This window comes from Triturus cristatus, chromosome 11 (assembly GCF_964204655.1).
Source record: "Triturus cristatus chromosome 11, aTriCri1.1, whole genome shotgun sequence".
Classification (NCBI taxonomy): Eukaryota; Metazoa; Chordata; class Amphibia; order Caudata; family Salamandridae; genus Triturus; species Triturus cristatus.
In genome coordinates this window covers 1,066,027,082-1,066,045,378 of record NC_140594.1, presented here as the reverse complement: position 1 = coordinate 1,066,045,378, position 18,297 = coordinate 1,066,027,082, and the positions used below count along the sequence as shown (strand labels likewise).

General features: G+C 52.2%; 1 protein-coding gene across 1 annotated transcript in view; it reads right to left on the bottom strand.

Annotated features, from left to right (window-relative positions):
* The window catches only part of KCNMB3 (potassium calcium-activated channel subfamily M regulatory beta subunit 3), a 65,817-nt gene extending 47,746 nt beyond the window's left edge, over window positions 1–18,071 (bottom strand). Inside the window, exon 1 of the mRNA XM_085633895.1 lies at window positions 17,751–18,071. Within this exon, the coding sequence (XP_085490021.1) occupies window positions 17,751–17,836 (86 nt within the window). The 5' untranslated portion in view covers window positions 17,837–18,071. The remainder of the gene's footprint in view (window positions 1–17,750) is intronic.
* Window positions 18,072–18,297: the final 226 nt, after the last annotated feature.

The following is an 18,297-nucleotide window of genomic DNA, read 5'->3' as shown; positions in this document are numbered from 1 at the left end:
GCTAGTAAGAACACATTTTGCAAAATGCCACTCTTTTTTTTTTTTTTTTTGAAACCTTTATTACAAATTTCAATAGATATACAGGTATGGGCCTACAACCTCCGGCCCGGCCGCTAGTAAACAATAAGGTCATAAACATATAGGTATAAACACAAGCAGCAAGCAGTGTAGGTCCCAAGGATCCGAAATATCATTTGCGGCTATAGGCCTTGACATCCCAAATGACGGTTTCATTTTAAATGAAAAAAGAAACAAACCCACAAGGCGGCAAAAGTCCAGGTGACATTATGCGCTCCCCTCGGGAGGGTCCTACCAAACTACAATGGAAGGAGGGGGGGGAAGGGCAGGGGGCAGAGACAAAGTTATCCCGATAACACAGAATCATGGAGATGCGCAGACTAGGGAGACAGGGCCTCAGCAGAGTCACGCGTTAGGGGCGGGGCGCAAATCCCGCCACGATAGGAGTTCCAGGGGCCCCACACCTTTACCCATTTCCCAGGCTTGCCTCTCGCCACATACACAGTCTTTTCTCGGAACATACACCAATCCATATTTTCCTTCCACACCGAAATCGTGGGTGACCTCTGGGAGCCCCACAATTGTGCTATGTCACGCTTGGCCACCTTATATCCCAATGTCACCCACCACGTTTGCGCCACCGTGTAATCAGTCGGCTCCCAAACATTCAAAAAACACCTCCTCGCCTCGGGGAACAACGCAACATGCGTGACCGCCTGCAATACTGCATGCACGCCACGCCAGAACCGAGTCACCTCCGGACATTCCCACAAAACATGGAGGAAGGTCCCAATCATACCACACCCACGCTTACACATCCCATCCACCGCATATCCCATACGCATCAGGCCAGGACCCGTAACATACACCCTGTGGAGTATCTTGAGCTGGACGAACCGAAGGCGGGCCGGTATGGCCACCTCTTTCGGCGAGGCCACCGCAGACACCCAATCCTCGTCATCCAGCTCCAATCCATCAGCGACCCATGCCTCACGAAGGGCGGCCAGCAGCCCCGAGCGATCATTGACGAGCTTTTTATAGATTAATGAAATAGTGCTATCCGGCACATACCCATCTAGTACTCTATCTTCCAATGGGGAGCACTCCGGGATGGACGCGACCTCCGGGAAGACGGAGAGCAACGCATGACGAACCTGCGCATACCGAAAGTACTCCCTGTCATGCAATTGGTACTCCGCTTTCAGCACATCGAACGTTTTAAATCCCCCCTTCGTCCAGAGATCCCCTACCCTGCTAATGCCGATCGTGTCCCACTTCTCAAAGCCTTTCGTCGTCCACAAACAACCCAATCGCTCGGAAGCATACAATGGCGTCGCCCGGGTCAACCAATCCTTCCACCCCATCGCCGAGTTTGCCGCGTGCCACACACGCACCGCGACCCGTGTCGGACCCGTCAAACGCGCGTCAAGCGATCTGGAGTAGAGCGCCCTATTGTAGTCGCCACCCGGCAACAACAATTTGTCCATCTCAAAAGCCGGATTAAGGGCAGGCCCATAAAGCCCGTGATTTATCGCTGCCAGCTGGGAAGCCCAGTAATAACGTTTGATATCGGGGAGGGCGACCCCCCCGTCGTACCACGGGAGTGTCAGCTTCGCGAGGGCGATCCGCGGCCTCCCATCCCAGAACAGTTGGCGCTGCAGACCCTCCACCTCCCTAAAATAGCTAGCCGGCACGACATCCATTGTGTTTTGTAAGGCGTATAAAAACCGCGGCAATGACATCATCTTAAACAGCGCCGCCCGGCCGTACGGCGAGAGCGGCAAGCGCCGCCAACGCGCCACATCCGCCTTCAAACGTTGGAGAGGGGGGAGTAAATTCTGTGTGTATCGGGCCGCTGAGTCCAGGGTAATAAAAATTCCCAGATACTTGAATCCCTGGCGAGCGACCTGGACAGGGCAACCCCGCGGGAGGATAGGAGCCTCTCCGAAAAGAACATAAACACAGGACTTAGCCCAGTTGATGACTAGGCCGGAGTTACGGCCAAAGGAGGACAATACATCCACCGACACAATCAACGATTCACGCGGGGAAGCGAGATACAAAAGAATATCGTCCGCATAGAGAGAGACTCGGTCCTCATACTCTGGGGTCCATCGGAGACCACGAATCGAAGGGTGCCACCGCAGCCACTCCGCTAGGGGCTCCAAAGCGAGCGCAAAGAGGAGAGGCGACAGCGGACAACCCTGACGCGTGCCCCTGCCCAACTCGAAGGGAGCCGACACTCTACCATTCACCACCACCTGCGCCAGCGGTCTAGAATACAGCAATTTCACCCAACCGATGAATCCCGGGCCAAACCCAAACTTCTCCAGCGTCGCCCAAATATATGGCCACTCAAGCGTATCAAACGCCATAGTGGCGTCCAGGGACGCCAAAATGGCCGGCTCACGTATGAACGTAACCCTCGCGAGCACCCCATGCAGACGCCGTAGGTTAAGCGCGGTGTTGCGATGAGGAATAAAACCGGACTGATCCTGATGGATCAGATCGCACACCACGCCAACCAGTCGATTAGCCAGCACCTTAGCAAGGATTTTCGGTTCCGCATTCAAAAGCGAAATGGGCCTGTAGGACGTGACTCGATCCCGCGGCCTCCCCTCCTTATGAATAACCACGATGGAGTTGAGACGCTGGTCCAGCGGGAGAGAACCCGCCGCCCGAGCCGCGAGAAACATATCACGAAGATGAGGCGCTAAGGTATCCGGCCGCAACTTGTACAATTCAATGGGAAGGCCATTAGGACCCATGGCCTTGCCAGAAGCGACTGAGCGTATGGCCAGGGCGATCTCCTCAGACGTCGGAGTCGCGTCCATCAACAATTTATCCTCCTCCGAAAGGGAAGGCAACCCAATATCTTTAAGCAGGGCGCGGGAATCCTCTTCTGGGCGAGAAGAGACCGGGGAGTACACCCCGCGGAAATACTCTGCAAAGCAATCAACAATTTCCTCGGGATCGGTAACACACACACCATCCACTCTCTCAACCAGCGGCACAACTCGACTCGCTCTCTCCTTTTTATCCAGCCACGCAATCAGTTTTCCAGCCTTATCCCCCATATCATACAGTCGCCCCTGTTGCTCCCTACTCATGCCCTTGGCCGCTTCAGTGACCAGGGCCTTGTAGTCTGCTTGTTTGAGTCTGAGAGCATGCAATTTGTCCTCCGTGACACCACGATCCAGGTCACCCTCCAACTCAGTAATTTCAGACTCAATACGAGTCACCTCCTCCCGCTCGCGCCTCTTGGAATGGGAAATGAGGGACAGGGCTTCCCCCCGGAGTACCGTCTTGAACGCCTCCCAAAGAGAAACAGCAGACGAGACCGATCCCACATTATATTCAAAATATTGCTCAAGGGATTTAATCAAATCTGCACGAATTGTGGGATTACGCAGGTACCAGGAGTTGATCGGGACCACCCTCCCCTCCACCCCCAGGACAATATCGAAGTGTAACAGAAGCGGGGAGTGGTCTGAAATACCCCGGGCAAGATGTCGCACCTCCCCGATCCTCCCCGCCTGGGCCGCTGGCATAAGAACATAATCAAGTCGTGAAAGACTACCATGGGCCCCGGAGTGGAACGTGTACTGTGTCTGTGCAGGGTGTTTTAGCCGCCAACAATCCACCAATCCCAGGGTGTCCAAGAGTCCAGACAACCAAGTTTGGGCCCGGGGGAGGTCCCTGGGGGGGTATCGATCCTCGGCTCCGGAAACCACAGCATTAAAGTCCCCTCCAACCACTAGAATCCCCTCTGGTAGCCCAAGAAGAAGGCACCCCAAGTCGGCAAAAGTAGTAGTCTGCAAACCCGGCAGGACATAAATAGAAACCAAAACAATCACTTTACCCTCCCATCTGCCCACCAGTGCAGTGTAGCGCCCCCTGTCATCATGGATCACCTCGTCAACCTCCAGCGGGAGCGAGGTTTTAACCATTATGCCCACACCCCTCGAACCAGAGGTGAAGCCCGAATGAGCCAGAAGGCGATAGCCCCGCCTATTCATAGCACGGAAGGAATTACCAATGAGGTGTGTTTCCTGCAGAAACACGATTTCGGGTGAGATCCGTTTTAAAAACTGCAGGACCACCCCCCGTTTTATCCTGTCCCCCAGTCCGTTAACATTCCAGGAAAGAAGTCTCAGTCCCCTACCCCCCATCACAACCAGCTCCAATCACCACCCTCCCAGAGAGCACTTTAAGTATGAAACAACAATAATCCTGCCTTGTGGTACGAACAAACAATACCCAACCCCAACCCAACATTCCAAACAAAACTCCCCCCACCCTGCACCCCTGCATGAGCCCAAACAGCCCCCCCAACTTGCAGTGTGCCTGTCGCCCTTGCATGAACTAAACTACAAAAAGACCCCCTGGAGGAGGAAAGAGAACCCCCTCAAGACACACCACAACCTCCAAGCGAAGGAGGACAAAGTACGACAGTCAAGGAACCCTGAGCCCAACAAAGAAGTGACATCATCAGAAAGTAGCCCCAGTGTCAATACATTAGGCCCGGTCCGGTGGGCACTCTCCACTCGCGGCCCCCAGTCCCTCTCGATCATGTCCCCTAGTGTCCAACCAATCCCCTGCCGCCTCCGGACGGTCAAAGAAATGAGAACGACCCTCGGATTCCACCCGCAGCCTGGCTGGGAAAAGCATGGCGTACTTCAAGTTCATGTCTCGGAGCCGCCGTTTGACGCCCATGAAACCCAGCCTCTGCTTCTGGACCACTTGTGTGAAGTCAGGATAGAAGTTCACCTCAACGTTCTCTAGCTTAAGCGGCCCCTGCACTCTAGAGGCTTGTAAAATCGCATCCCTATCCCGAAAATTGAAGATACGTGCAATAAGAGGCCGCGGAGGAGCTCCAACCTTCGGCTTGCCACCAGGAACTCTATGGGCCCTCTCCACAGCGAAGAATTTGCTCAATCCCCGAGGCATCAGACGATTGGAAATCAAGTCCTCCACAAAGAGATCCGCAGCCGAATCCTCCAATCCCTCAGGCACTCCGATAATGCAGACGTTGTTCCTCCGGGCCCTACTCTCGGAATCCTCCAGTCGCCGATCCGTGAGAGCACTGGCCTGCCGGAGCCGACGTACCTCCGTTTGGAGGGCAGCCACCTCAGTCGTGAGGCCCGACGCGGTGAGGGCCAAAGAGTCAACCCTATCATTTGTCTTGGAAAGATCAGCCCTAACAAGGTTGAAATCGATGAGAACCGCGTCAAGTTTGTGCGCCAGGGTGTCAAACTGTTGACCCACCGAGGTCTTCATCTCCGCTATGGCGCCCATGATATCCTGCAAGGTCAGGTCCATTGGCAAATCCGGGGCATCCGCGGGCCGCTCCGGAGACTTCTGCGACCCGCCGGGAGAACCTTTCGGCAGGGTGTAGCGATCCATAACGTTGGCCTGGGTAGAGGCACCACGCCGGGCCGATTTGGCCTTCAGCCTCTCTCCATCCTGCTTCGTCGCCATCGCCCTGTAATCCGTGTACCCACGAGTCCAGCGACGGGGGGCGAACAATCGAGGCCGAAGACCCCAGAGGTCGCCTCAGGAAGGCGGAACGGGTCCCCGCAGAGTAGGCAGGGTCCCCCAGTGAGCCAACCACCACACTCCGCGAAAGAGCCGAGATCCCACTTGCGATGATGGCGAGAGGGCTCGAAAGCGAAAGTGAAAGTGAGGGGTGCGCGCCCCGCCAGGCTCGTCCCGCCGTTGTTATTCACTTCACCACTGGATCGCCCCTCAACTCAAGTCCGGGGTCAGAGGAGAAGCAGGCCGCAAACTTCAAGCGAAGCCCATCACGGCACCCGGGGTCCGATTCGAAAACGGAAAACGGACACCACCTCGGCTCAGGTTCACAAACAAAGTCCCCTCAACCAATTCAGGATGAGGACAGGATAGATGTAGGAGGTCGTGGAGGTCCTCGGGAGCCTCGCACCTACGCGGCCATCTTGGTTGCGCGCTAGGCTCCTCCCCAAAATGCCACTCTTAATCACACAATAATATAGGTGATGCAAATTAAGTTGTACAAATAACCACTACTCCTAAACTCAGTTTCTTTTTTTTTTTTTTTTTTTTTTTTTTAAAAACCTTTATTCGTGCATCTTAAAAGAACAAATACGGGCCTACAACCGTCAGGCCGGCCACGATACAATGAAGCACTGATACCCCCATTAAATCCCCCGTGCGTCAACAGTCAGGATTAACAACAAGTTATGGATCACATGCTGGAGATATCTTTGACACCCGGGGAAGGAGAAGTGAAGGTTAATTTTAAGTTTTTTAGATGATTTTATCAAGAAAAAAGTCAATGAAGGATAGGAACAAAGGAGACTCGAGTCCGCAAGATAGCCTCACCACACGGGAGAGCAGCAACAGCAGTAAGAACAACAATTGAAGTAAAAACTCAAACAGTGAGGCGGTGCAGAAATATAAAAGGATAGTCACATGAGCAAGTACGCACCCCTCCGGAGCCGCCCCCACTCGATCCACCCCACACCCGGACCCCGAATCGAAGAAAGTAGAACGCAGAGACATAAAGGAAAAAAGGCCCATAGAACTAATTAAGAACAGAGTATTACCCCCCCACCCTACACCAATGCGGAGGCTACGGCCTACCCCCCCCCCAGCATAGTGCCTGTCGCCCAATGAACCCGAAATATAGAGGAGAAAGAAAGTAGGAATAGAGGAAAGAAAGTAAGAAAACAGAAAAGAAGGCGGGGAGGAGCCCACGGGACACCAGAGCGCCCCAAACCATCAGCCAATCATGGCCCCCACACACTGAGAGCCCACTACGCCAAAAAACGGCATGCGAAGATACCATGGCACCACAGTGTAAGCGAAGGGATACAAGTCGCAACAGTGCGCGCATAACATACATACAGTTCCAGTCCCAGGCCAGCCCGTCCATAAACCATGACAATAGAAATCAGTCTAGCCCTGGCCCGATCGCGGGCTTGGGATTAAACCAGCCCCTGCATGAAGGCCCCGTGTCCCGAACAAACAAAAACAAGATGGTCGCTTGTGAAAGGATGGTGAAGTAGGATCACGAAATGGCCGCCGCCCATCGATTAAGGTCCCTCTTTGCACCACATAAAATCCAAACCTGGCAAGTAAGGTACAGGAGTTCCACAAAAAGTCAGCAGTGGGCCACCGCGAACGGTTCCTCGAAGCCGTTAGGCATCTCTCAACAGGATAGTCCAGTGGACGCGGTGAGGCAGGCAACAATGAAGCAGGCAGCCATGACCAGGGGGACAAAGCATCCGCAGTTGAGGTGTAGAGCGGTGTACCCTGGGCGCCGGGAGCGCCAGGTGAAGGCACCAGTGTAACACAGTCACACACCGCCGTTGCGTCCCCGCAAGCGGACAAAAGCACCGGGAGACCCACGCCCTGTAGATAGCACACAGTGCGCTCACGACCCGCGGCCGACAGTATGGGGTCAAACCGCTCACTCAGCGCCTGCAGGCCAGCGCACATCTGTAGTTGGAAGTCCCGCAGGGCAGCCAGAACGGAGCCGCATGTAAGCGGAGGCTGGCCCCCACAGCGGCAGCAATCCGGGACGGCACCGTGGAGCTGGTGTCCGGAAGAGGGGGGGCGAAGTGGGCAGCAGGCGAGACCGGAGTATCGCCCCCCAGCCGCAAGCAGGCACTAAACGCCATGTTTTGCCGCTATACGGTGCAATGGCCGGGGGGGGGGTCGTAGCAAGGAGTCAATTCCCCTCAGGTCTACGCCGCAACGGGAAAGGCCAACAGTCGCTTCTCTTCTTGCAGGTTCCCTCCGCCGCTGGCTAGGCAATAGGTGAAGGGGGCAGCTGCCTCCCACAGCGCGGTCCTCAGAGCGGGGCAGGGGACCCGCCGCACCGGGGCCCACCCCACAACTCCAGCCCGTCCGGCACAGGGTGCAGAAGGTGTCCGGCCGTCCCTCTCCGGGCTCGTCCGGCAACGATCCGTGGTGCGAGGTGAAATCGGGACCGCGGGGCTCAGGTTAGCGCTAGCTGGTCCGGCAACTGCGGAGCTTCCAGGGGGCCAGCAAAGGCCGTAATGGCGCAGGGTTTCAGTGCAGAGGACAGAAGCACCCAGAACTCGGGCATCCGGGCGGGCTGAGACTCCGGGAAAGCGGCAGCGCGGTCAGCGCGTCTTCGCACACGTTGCACCTCGAAAATCGGCGAGGATGGGCATCAGGATAGTAGTCCGAGGCCACGGACCGACGGAGCCGGGCGCTCAAGCGTCTGCTCCGGTCGCCATCTTGGCTCCTCCCCTCCTAAACTCAGTTTCTTGGGCACATTCTAAAAATGCATGTTTCCTCCACACCCATTTTTCAGTCATTAGATTTTACCATATGACCGCATGCATTATTGGTACACAATGAAAAATCAGTATAAGCTGAGTTGTTTGCTCTGAGTATCGCGTGTTTTTGAATTTACCACAAACACTATAGTTCTCTTTGAGCAGAAGGGTCTTATGGATGCATTGTTATATTGCTTTTATAGATTGTCCATCCGAGCTAAAAATTACAGCTGAAAACATTGTGACCAATTTTTTATACTTATTTTCATAATATTTTTATACCCACAAATTGTTTTTTGTGAAAAACCTAAGTGATCTATATCAATGACCCTTTGATGAATTCTGAATGTTGTCTACTTTTCAGAAATATACAGGTTTCAGATTTCATTCTTGTTTCATAGCTGTTTTTACCACAGATTGCAGGAAGGTAGAAACTACAATAGGAAGAATCAACTACTACTTAGAAAACTGCAAACACTTTGTTAAACACACTGACTTTTGTTTTTAACAAAGCGGCCTAGTCCTGAAAGCTAGGAAGATGGTGATCTTAGCATAGCAAACCCATTTTGTTGATGCAATTAAAAAACACATATGCTTTCAAAACACTTGTTTCCTATTTTTTTTATTGCTATATTTTTGGCAACTTTCTCAGTTCCTTCAGGAAACTTCACAAACCCTGGTAAACTTCAGATTCCCCAAACCGTAAGCATTGCCTGAGCCTCGCTTAAATGTTCTCCCTATTTTATGGTTGTATGTTTGTGTAGTAGGATGCAGGCTTGTATCCCACTTTTCAGTATTTGTGTTTGCTTATATCCAAAAAACTTGCTGATAAATTAAATATAGAACGTCTGTCCGGCTGGATAAGTTAACCAATTCAGCACTGATTGGGTCTGTATTCATTTGATACTTCCTATCCCTACCTCCCTAGGGACCATTGTAGCACACAATAATTGATTCCCAAGGTCCCTGGCTGACTTTACTTGGGTCCTCTTGTTGTTTGAAAAGATTAATCTTAAGGTAAGCATGCACTTTTTCGATGTGGTGATTGGCCTGGCTGGTGTTTATTCTTTTACTCTATTTTTCTAAATTGGTGTGGGATTTTTCTTCTGTTATGTTTTCACTTTAATATTGTTTGTGAGCTGCATACAAACTTTACACACTGCCTCCAAGTTAAGCCCAGCTGCTTTTGTGCCACACGTCCATAGGGTAAAGCCCAGGTTAATTTAGTGACGTTTATGGTTCACCCCGACACGAACTGGGGCTTTTGCTTGAGAAGGGCTCACACCCCATTCAACGAACAACCCAATATCTCACAATGTCAAATTGCATACCCAGACTATCCGACTCTCAATAAAACCTAGGACTTTTTTTGATAATTGTTCAGGGAAACTGAACTGAAAAAAGCACAGTCTGCCCGAATTTGTACTTGGAGATACTCCACGCTTACAAGACACCCCTGGGAGGATCAGAATTGTTTTGCAAACTTTTAGAATAGCTAACAAGTGTCTCTAGAACTGCCTGTAAAATCATTGTTTTCATAACGTATTTAAAGATTGTGCCATAACATGTATAATGTGGCTGCCTTTTTTCAACATTTTCTGAAGTGGAGGACTACAGAAATCTCTGGTGGAGATTGGTTTTGCTCATTTCAAGCACTTGCTCTGAAATTTAGGTCTATTTTCTGTGGCCTACCACAAGAGTTATTGAGACATGAAAGGCGGTATAATCCATAGGGTATAGGCGCCAAAAGGGGTTATTTCACTTAAATATATATGGTTTTAATCAAAGTAGTGACGGTGCTGTAGGGTTGAGAGAACCACCTGCCTCCCTAGAATTTGCAGCCTAAGCAACAAGAAAACATGATAAGCATTCCCCAGCACACGTAATATCAAGTAATGACAGTTTCAGATGTTATTCACATATAATTCAGAACACGAAAAATGGGTCATAGTCGTATCTTTCGTCTTGTATTCTTTCTTCAAGCTTTTTAATGAGTGAACTGTTCCCAAGCCAACAGGAGCGAGGACGCGGATCGGCGACTCGTTAGCAAGATCTGAAACTGTTATTACTCACGAGAACATCACTTGTGCATGGAAAATGCGTGTCATGGCAAGGGAAGTCTGAAAATAATTAGAAATCGAGACACGACATGTTCTTTTGAAAAAGTCAGAATTTGAAGTCAACGTTATGCGATGTAGAAATTCTCGAAATCTTCATTGAAATAAACAAAAATTGTCAGAGATTCGTTTGCTCGATATTAGTCTGTACACCACACTTAACAGTTTAAGTTTCTTCAAAACTGCTATTGGTCCGAATATAGACACGGTACTATTTTTATTGTGTATTCCTTTTAAAATGACGTGTGTTCAAACTTTGTTAAGCGCTCTGATGCCCCCGGGTCAAGCTTGAGCTACAAAAAAAAAAAAAAAATGTTTCAGCCGCGAGGTACCCTTCCCAGAATCCCCTTCTCATGTCCCTGTCTGCTGCTCCAGGCTTCGCACACCTCAGCACACCGGCTTCCCAATGCAGCATTCCAGTTTGCACTGAGTTCCGCTGTTTACCAATGCATTCGGCGTTCATTGTCGCCTCGTGCTGTATTCTCCTACGTACGGGCGCGCAGCAAATGCACGAGCCAGAAATGCAAAATGGAATCCAGGAATTGATAACAGGTATTCATGCCTGCACAGTGAGAAATTCTCAGAGGGGACCTGTTGTACGTGGAGTAACGTACTAGTCTATCAGGCCAGCCATAGTCCCATTTCCATCTTGTATGCCGCCTGACGTCACTGGCCAATCCGGTGTCGAGGATGGCTGTGACGTCAGGGGGCGGGTTGGGGGAAGAGAAAGAGCGCGAGGACGCGAGCCGGCGGTTGTTGCTCCCGCTGCTCGCTCGTGGGCCGTAACAGTAGACGTATGTAATAAACGGCTGAGAATCAACCAAATACTGTCTCGCCTCCCTCCTTGATATCACTACAAATGGCGACGAGGGTTAAAACCATCGTTGCGGCCCGCGAGTGAATGCATTGAAGCCGGACGTCCCAATGTGCTGAGAAGACACGCTGGTCTCGCCTCGCTGATTCCTATGCGCCAGATTCCTTGCTGGTGATTACTGCTGCCTGCCTTTGCCTCCTGCCTCGTGGCCCTGCTGGTGGAAGCTGGTGTGCTGCTGGGTGCTGCCTGCTGTACTGAGGTGCTGTTTTGCCCTGACGACCCCGTGAGCTGCACTGGTGAGCTGCTGTGGAGGGAGCGCTTTCTCCGCTGGTGCTAGATGCTTCCAGTCTCCTGAGACTGCGTTGATTGCTGCTGCGTCTGACCCCTGCCTCCCTGCGACCGGGGTGTCCTTCCGAGCTTGGTGGGGACTGTCCAGGATCTGCGCCGCTGTCCCACGTGTGCCTGCTCCCCTGCTATGGCGCAACCCATCAACATATGTGTGCCGCCCCTCTTTCTGGACTCCCCTGGTAAGCCGTGTATGAAGTGGAAGGGGTGGCTGCGCGCATTTGAGAATTACATCGTCTCCATTGACGGCGAGGGGTATAGCGCTGCACGCAAGAAGTCGCTTCTATTCGGACTGTTGGGGAAAGCAGGCCAGGAGGTTTTTGACAGCTTGCCCGTCTATACGGACCCTCCGGGGGCCCTTGCCCCTCTGGACGTGTACCAGGAGGCGGTTAAGCGGCTCGAACTACAATACTCTGAGGAGGGTAATATCATGGTGGGGCGCCATAAATTCGCATTGCGGAAGCAGGAGGAAGGTGAGACTATCGAGGAGTATATTGCCTGTCTACGTGTTTTGGCACAAGACTGTGAATTCGGGGAGATGACTGATACTTACCTCAGGGACCAGGTGGTGTTCTACTGCCATTCCAAAAAGGTGCAGGAACGGTTGCTTTCTTGCAGGAATCCGTCGCTGAAGGATGTGGTGGCCATTGCGAAGGCCGTTGAACGTTCCATGGTGTCCACGAAAGAACTTGCGAGCACGAGCCAGGCTTCTAATGTGTTCTTTGTGCAGGACAAACATCGAGGTGCATCTAGAACCCCAGACAGGGTGGCGAGCGAGAAAGGGGGGGGCAGGAAGCCACTCGCTTGTTTTAGATGTGGGTCAAGGGACCACCTGGCGGATAGCAGGACATGCCCGGCGCTGTCCAAAAGTTGTTCTAAGTGCAGGAAAGTGGGCCACTTCGCGGCAGTATGCAAAGCCAGGAGACCTGGTGGGGGCATGAAAGTGAGCTCGGTGAGCGACTGCGATGCTGATACAGATGCGGACATTGTATTGTCCATTGATGCTGAAGATGGTAGAGTGAAGGGGCCTATTGGCTCTGTTCTGATTGGTGCAGTTGAGCTGCCATTTACGGCCGATTCTGGTTCCCCCATTACCCTGATTTCTGACACCACGTATGAGTTGAAGTGGCAAGGTGTGAAATTGCATGAGACGGATGTGAATCCGAAGGCTTTTGGGGAGCAAGACATAGAAATGATGGGGTACTTCTGGGACTCCCTCACCTTCAGGGGGCGAACAGTGAGAACAAAGATCTATGTGGCTGAGAAAGGGAGGAGCCTGGTGGGGTGGAAGGATCTGGCCAAGCTGGGGGTGATGCTAGTCCCGGGGGCGGACGATCCTATAGTCCTGAGGGATGATTGGGTCAGCTACGTGCAGCCGGATGACTTGCCTGAGGGTTTGGCTGAGGTCATCGGCAAATTTGAGTCTGTTTTTGAAAACAAAGTAGGGTGTGTGAGAGGATTCGTGCACGCCATAAGATTGAAGGAGGATGCCGTGCCGATAAAACACAAGGTCAGATCAGTTCCCCTCTCTGTCAGGGGGGAGCTAAAGGCTGTTCTAGATAGGCTGAAGTCGGAGGGAGTGATAGAGGAAGCAGGCGCATCAGAGTGGGTGTCCGCAATCGTGGTGTCCAAGAAGAAGAGGACAGGGGACATTCGGCTGTGTGTGGAGCTGCGATCTTTGAACAGAAACATTCTGGTGAACTGCCACCCTCTACCCAACATCCAAGAGATCCTGTCTTCTACATCTGGGTCGCGGTTTTTCACCTTGATAGATCTGAAGTCCGCATACCACCAGGTATGCCTCACGGAGGAGTCCAAGGCACTTACCACCTTTGTTACCCCGTTCGGAGCCTACAGGTACGTCCGCCTTCCGTTCGGCCTCGCCTCAGCTTCCGGTGTCTTCCAAAGGTTGATGGATCTGCTCTTCGGCGACATGAAGGGTGTTGAAGCCTTCCAGGACGACATTCTAGTCCACACGGCGGGTGAAGAGGAGCACCTGGAGCTGCTGGGAGAAGTGCTGGGGGTACTGCGCGACAAAGGGATGACAGTCTCCAAGGATAAGTGCAAGTTCATGGAGGGCAGGATCGACTACTTGGGGCACGTGCTGACCGCGGAGGGCATTGCGCCTAAAGATGATTTGGTGAAGGCCATACGTGATGCCCCGTGTCCCGGAGACAAAGACGCCCTACGATCGTTCCTGGGGCTCAGCGAATACTACTCCAAATTCATGCAGGGATATGCGACCATCGTGGAGCCCCTAAGGAAGCTACTGAGGAAAAACGAAAAATTCACGTGGGCGCATGCCCAACAAGCTGCTTTTGATGCCGTCAAGCAGGCCATCGTGGCTGCTCCCGTGCTACAGCCATACAACAGGGCATTCCGGAATGTGATCACAGTCGACGCAAGCGCCAAGGGTATCGGTGCGGTGTTTTGCCAGTTCCATGGGAAGACAGAGAACACGGTCGCTTTCATTTCCCGGTCACTGAGTGACGCCGAGAAGCATTACAGCACCATCGAGAGGGAGACGCTCGCATGCGTATGGGCCGTGGAGAAACTGAGGAACTACCTGTGGGGCATGGAGTTCGAACTGGTCACGGACCACAAGCCCTTAATCTACATGATGGACGGCGAAGGCCGCGGCAACGGGAAGGCCAGCTCGAGGCTTCTGCGGCTGATGTCCAGGCTGCAGGAATATCATTTCATCATCAGACACATCAAGGGCGGCCTCAATTGCAGGGCGGATTGCTTGTCGCGATTGCCAGTCAACGGCGAAGGGGACGGATCCATGGATGACACGGAGTGCGTAGTGGCGCTGGTGGACGCTACGGCCATTTGCGAGGGATCCATTTCGGAGGAAGAGTGGATGGCGGCCCAAGAGAAGGACATGACTATGCGTAGGGTGATGGATCACATAATGGCTCGCTGGCCCCCGATCCGGAACTTGAACGGTGCGCTCAGGAGTTTCCAGCAGGTTAGCCCCGAACTCTCCATCGAGGGCGGCTTCGTGAAAAGACATGAGCTGTTTGTGCCGCCGGAAGGGTTGAGAGATAAACTAATCCGGTTAGCTCACAAGGGTCACCCGGGCGCCACCGCCACAAGGAACCTACTCAAACAATACTACTGGTGGCCAGGAATGTGCAGCGATGTCGGCAGTTTTATCGACTGATGCGGACCATGCTTGAGGGCCGACAAGCACTAGAAGACGGCGAAAAGTACGCTGCAGCTGGTGGACATTCCTGCCGGTCCATGGATCAAGGTCGCTATTGACTTCGCGGGCCCGTTTACCTTGCTGCCTGACGACTGCAGACATCTAATTGTCCTCACGGATTACTTTTCCAAATGGATCCACTACAAGTTCGTCAGGGAGGTTACCACTGAACGAGTGATCAAGGAGCTGAAGAGGGTCTTTGCTAGTGAAGGACAGCCGAAGATTTTGATGTCCGACAACGGCACACAGCTGGTCTCCAGGCAGATGAAGGACTTCTTGTCCAGATTGGGAATCAAGCAGGAGAAGACCCCGCTCTACAGCCCTAAGAGCAATGGGCAGGTCGAGCGAATGAATAGGTTCCTGAAGGAGGGTGTGCAACAGGCAATTGCCTCCAACTTGGATGTAAAGGCATTTCTGGCGGACAAGGTGCATACATTTCACAACACGCCCAATGCAGTCACGGGGCACACTCCGTTCTACCTGATGAGAGGGAGAAGGTGTATGAATGAGCTTACCCCCAAACTTGATAGGTGGTATGACATGAGGGAGGAACCTGAAGATGTATCCGATGAGAGGTTGAGGGTCAAAGAAGGAATTGTGGCTAAACAGGAAAGCAACAAGAGGTATGCTGATATGGTGAACAGAGCCAAAGTTAAAGAGGTAGCGCAGGGGGATTGGGTCTTGGTGAAGAAACCAACCAAAGTGTTGAAGGGGGAGTCTGTTTTCCAGACCCCTGCACGTGTGCAAGGAGTGACTAAGGGAGCTGTCTGTTTGGAAGGAGGGGGATGGCGGAGCAAGGACGACATCGTCAGGCTCAAGGCAGGTCAAGAGGAAATCATCATGAGAGGCAGCCAGGTGCATGAGACCGAGAGCGATGATAGTATGTACGAGTGGCAGGTTCAAGAAGACAATGACGGGACCACTGAGGATGGTGTGAGTGCATGCCACGGCCTAGGGGATGCCGAAGGCCATAGTGACAGCAGCCCCATGTCAGTGAGGAATGACAGTCATAATGTGATGAGTGCAAGCCAAGGTGGTACGGGCAACCGCGGCGGGGGGACCAACCTGCATGTCACTCCTCGCAGACCTACAAGACATATCAGGGCGCCAAAAAGGTTCGAAGATTTTGTTATGAGATGATTGTTGTGTATAGTTCTCTATTTTGTTAAGAAAGGGAGATGTTGTACGTGGAGTAACGTACTAGTCTATCAGGCCAGCCATAGTCCCATTTCCATCTTGTATGCCGCCTGACGTCACTGGCCAATCCGGTGTCGAGGATGGCTGTGACGTCAGGGGGCGGGTTGGGGGAAGAGAAAGAGCGCGAGGACGCGAGCCGGCGGTTGTTGCTCCCGCTGCTCGCTCGTGGGCCGTAACAGTAGACGTATGTAATAAACGGCTGAGAATCAACCAAATACTGTCTCGCCTCCCTCCTTGATATCACTACAGGACCTCTCTTTCCTCTGTCACCACCTCCTTCTCTGTAGACATGGGCCCCACATTCACTGACTGCCAGGATGACCCATTATAGTTAACTAACAGCTTCCATCCCTGCAAAGGATCATTCCTGGGCTTAAATTGTAATACAAAAAAAAAAGAAGAACCAGTGTTGGGGTCCAAACAGTCTCTGTCCCCAAAAATGTGTAACGGTGCGCCCCACCTGCAACCACCGGCACAAATTAATTACTGCTCGGGAGAAACAGCATCACCACTGAGCCACACACCTTTTATACACAACATTCATGCCGCTCACTGTAAGCACGTGGATACCGCTTTATGTTGGCGCCCCTGCATGCCTAGCGTGATAGAGCGCTTTGAAGATTCATATGCCAACATGTGAGCGCTCTGTCACACACCCGACTAAAGAGACTTCGCAAGGCAGTTTGTGAGACACTTCTAATGTCATAGTGTTTATTATAAATCCCAAAAAGCGGTTTCATCCTAGAAACTTGCTGACAAATCGCTTGCGTGGGGAATGCATTCGTTGTTGCTGTTGTTTCTTTATGAACGGTTGCTTTAGGCTTTGCACTGGGAACGTACTTTGCAGTTACTTTGCTACTTCTGACGTCGATGGCTCAGCTGCGTAAACAGGCCCACAAACACGCCTGCGTACACAAGTGCGGGTCCCTCCCCTGGGCCCATCAGTGGAACAATTGTGGGAAGGGGGAAATGGGCACTCCAGAGGTGGCGCTTCTAAACAGATATTTAATCAGGACAGCAAATATTCACGGTCTCACCTAAAAAAAAAAAGGTTTGCAAAAGAGGCGACCGACCTGCACTGTGTATTTCGTAGTTCTTGCAGATGCATGTGAAGTTGGTTTTTTTTGTTGTTGTTTTTTTAGGTGGCCAGGTTGTAAAGTGCCTAATTCTTGTCCTGTATCCGTTAGTGTTGGGCAGCATAGAAGCAACTGTGCATTTAATGTGTTTCAAAGTACGAGCTAGTGCTCAAATTGAGAGAGTGAATCTACGATGGGCGCAGGCATTTATTTTTCGGGCACCAGGCGTATTATAATAATTAGAATATAATGCACTTGTAATAAGGCGAACAGGATCTCTCCGTCACCACTTATAAATCAAACTACAAAATTAGGCCCCTGGTCCGGAGCAGGAAACACAAAGGCAGAGAGGGAGAAAGATGGGGTAAGCGGAAGAGAGGTACACTATGGAAAAGCAGGCATGAAAAAAAAACAACCAATAATAAAAATAGAGACAGGAACTGTAGGGTGATGGAAGAAGGGGGCATGAGGTGGAATCCAAACTAGGGAGTCTTTGTGGTCAGTAACTCAGCCCAGAATTCAGCAACATGGGCAGCGGGCTCCTTGTGAAAACTTTGGGCCCCTGCACTTATCTTTTTTCAAAATAAATTAGCAGTGGGACCTGTTGCAAACAAAACATCGCTCAGCAGAGACAACTTACAAGCACCCCAGGCAGCAGGTGAAAGTTTCCACACCTCCCCTTACCTCATCTGTCGTCTCCGGGTACCATGAAGGGTGATCTGAATGGGCACGCTGAAGGACTGCCTGTGGCCTACAGGTTGCAGGAGCATGTCTCCCCTGGCCTGAACCCTCCGACTACGGGGCGCGGGAGGGGCCAAGCTCCGGCTTCCCCTGGGGCTCCGCCACTCGCATCCATCAGATCATCACCTCGACCTGGGGGGGAGCGGAGAAAGGGCTACGTCGCGCGCCCGGGCTCTCGTGACGCCACGCGCTCCGCGGAAGGGCGCGCGAACCCCGGGACTCCTCGGTGCAGCCAGGCCTCCAGCCACCAGGAAGCAGATAATCTCCAGGCTCGGTTTTAGGCCGCCAATTACTGCCCTCCTAATTAAAGCTCCGTGTTTTTTGTCACCTGTGTTTCTGCTTCAGCAACTGACACGTTTCTATAGAAACGTAATCTCTTGTGGAAAGTTATGGTTTCTCGAGGGCTGGGTTGTAATCTGTGGAGGATAGGCTCTGCCCAGATTGTCTTCCTTCCTACATTTAATACTAGGTTTGCTGCTGTTCCAGGTGG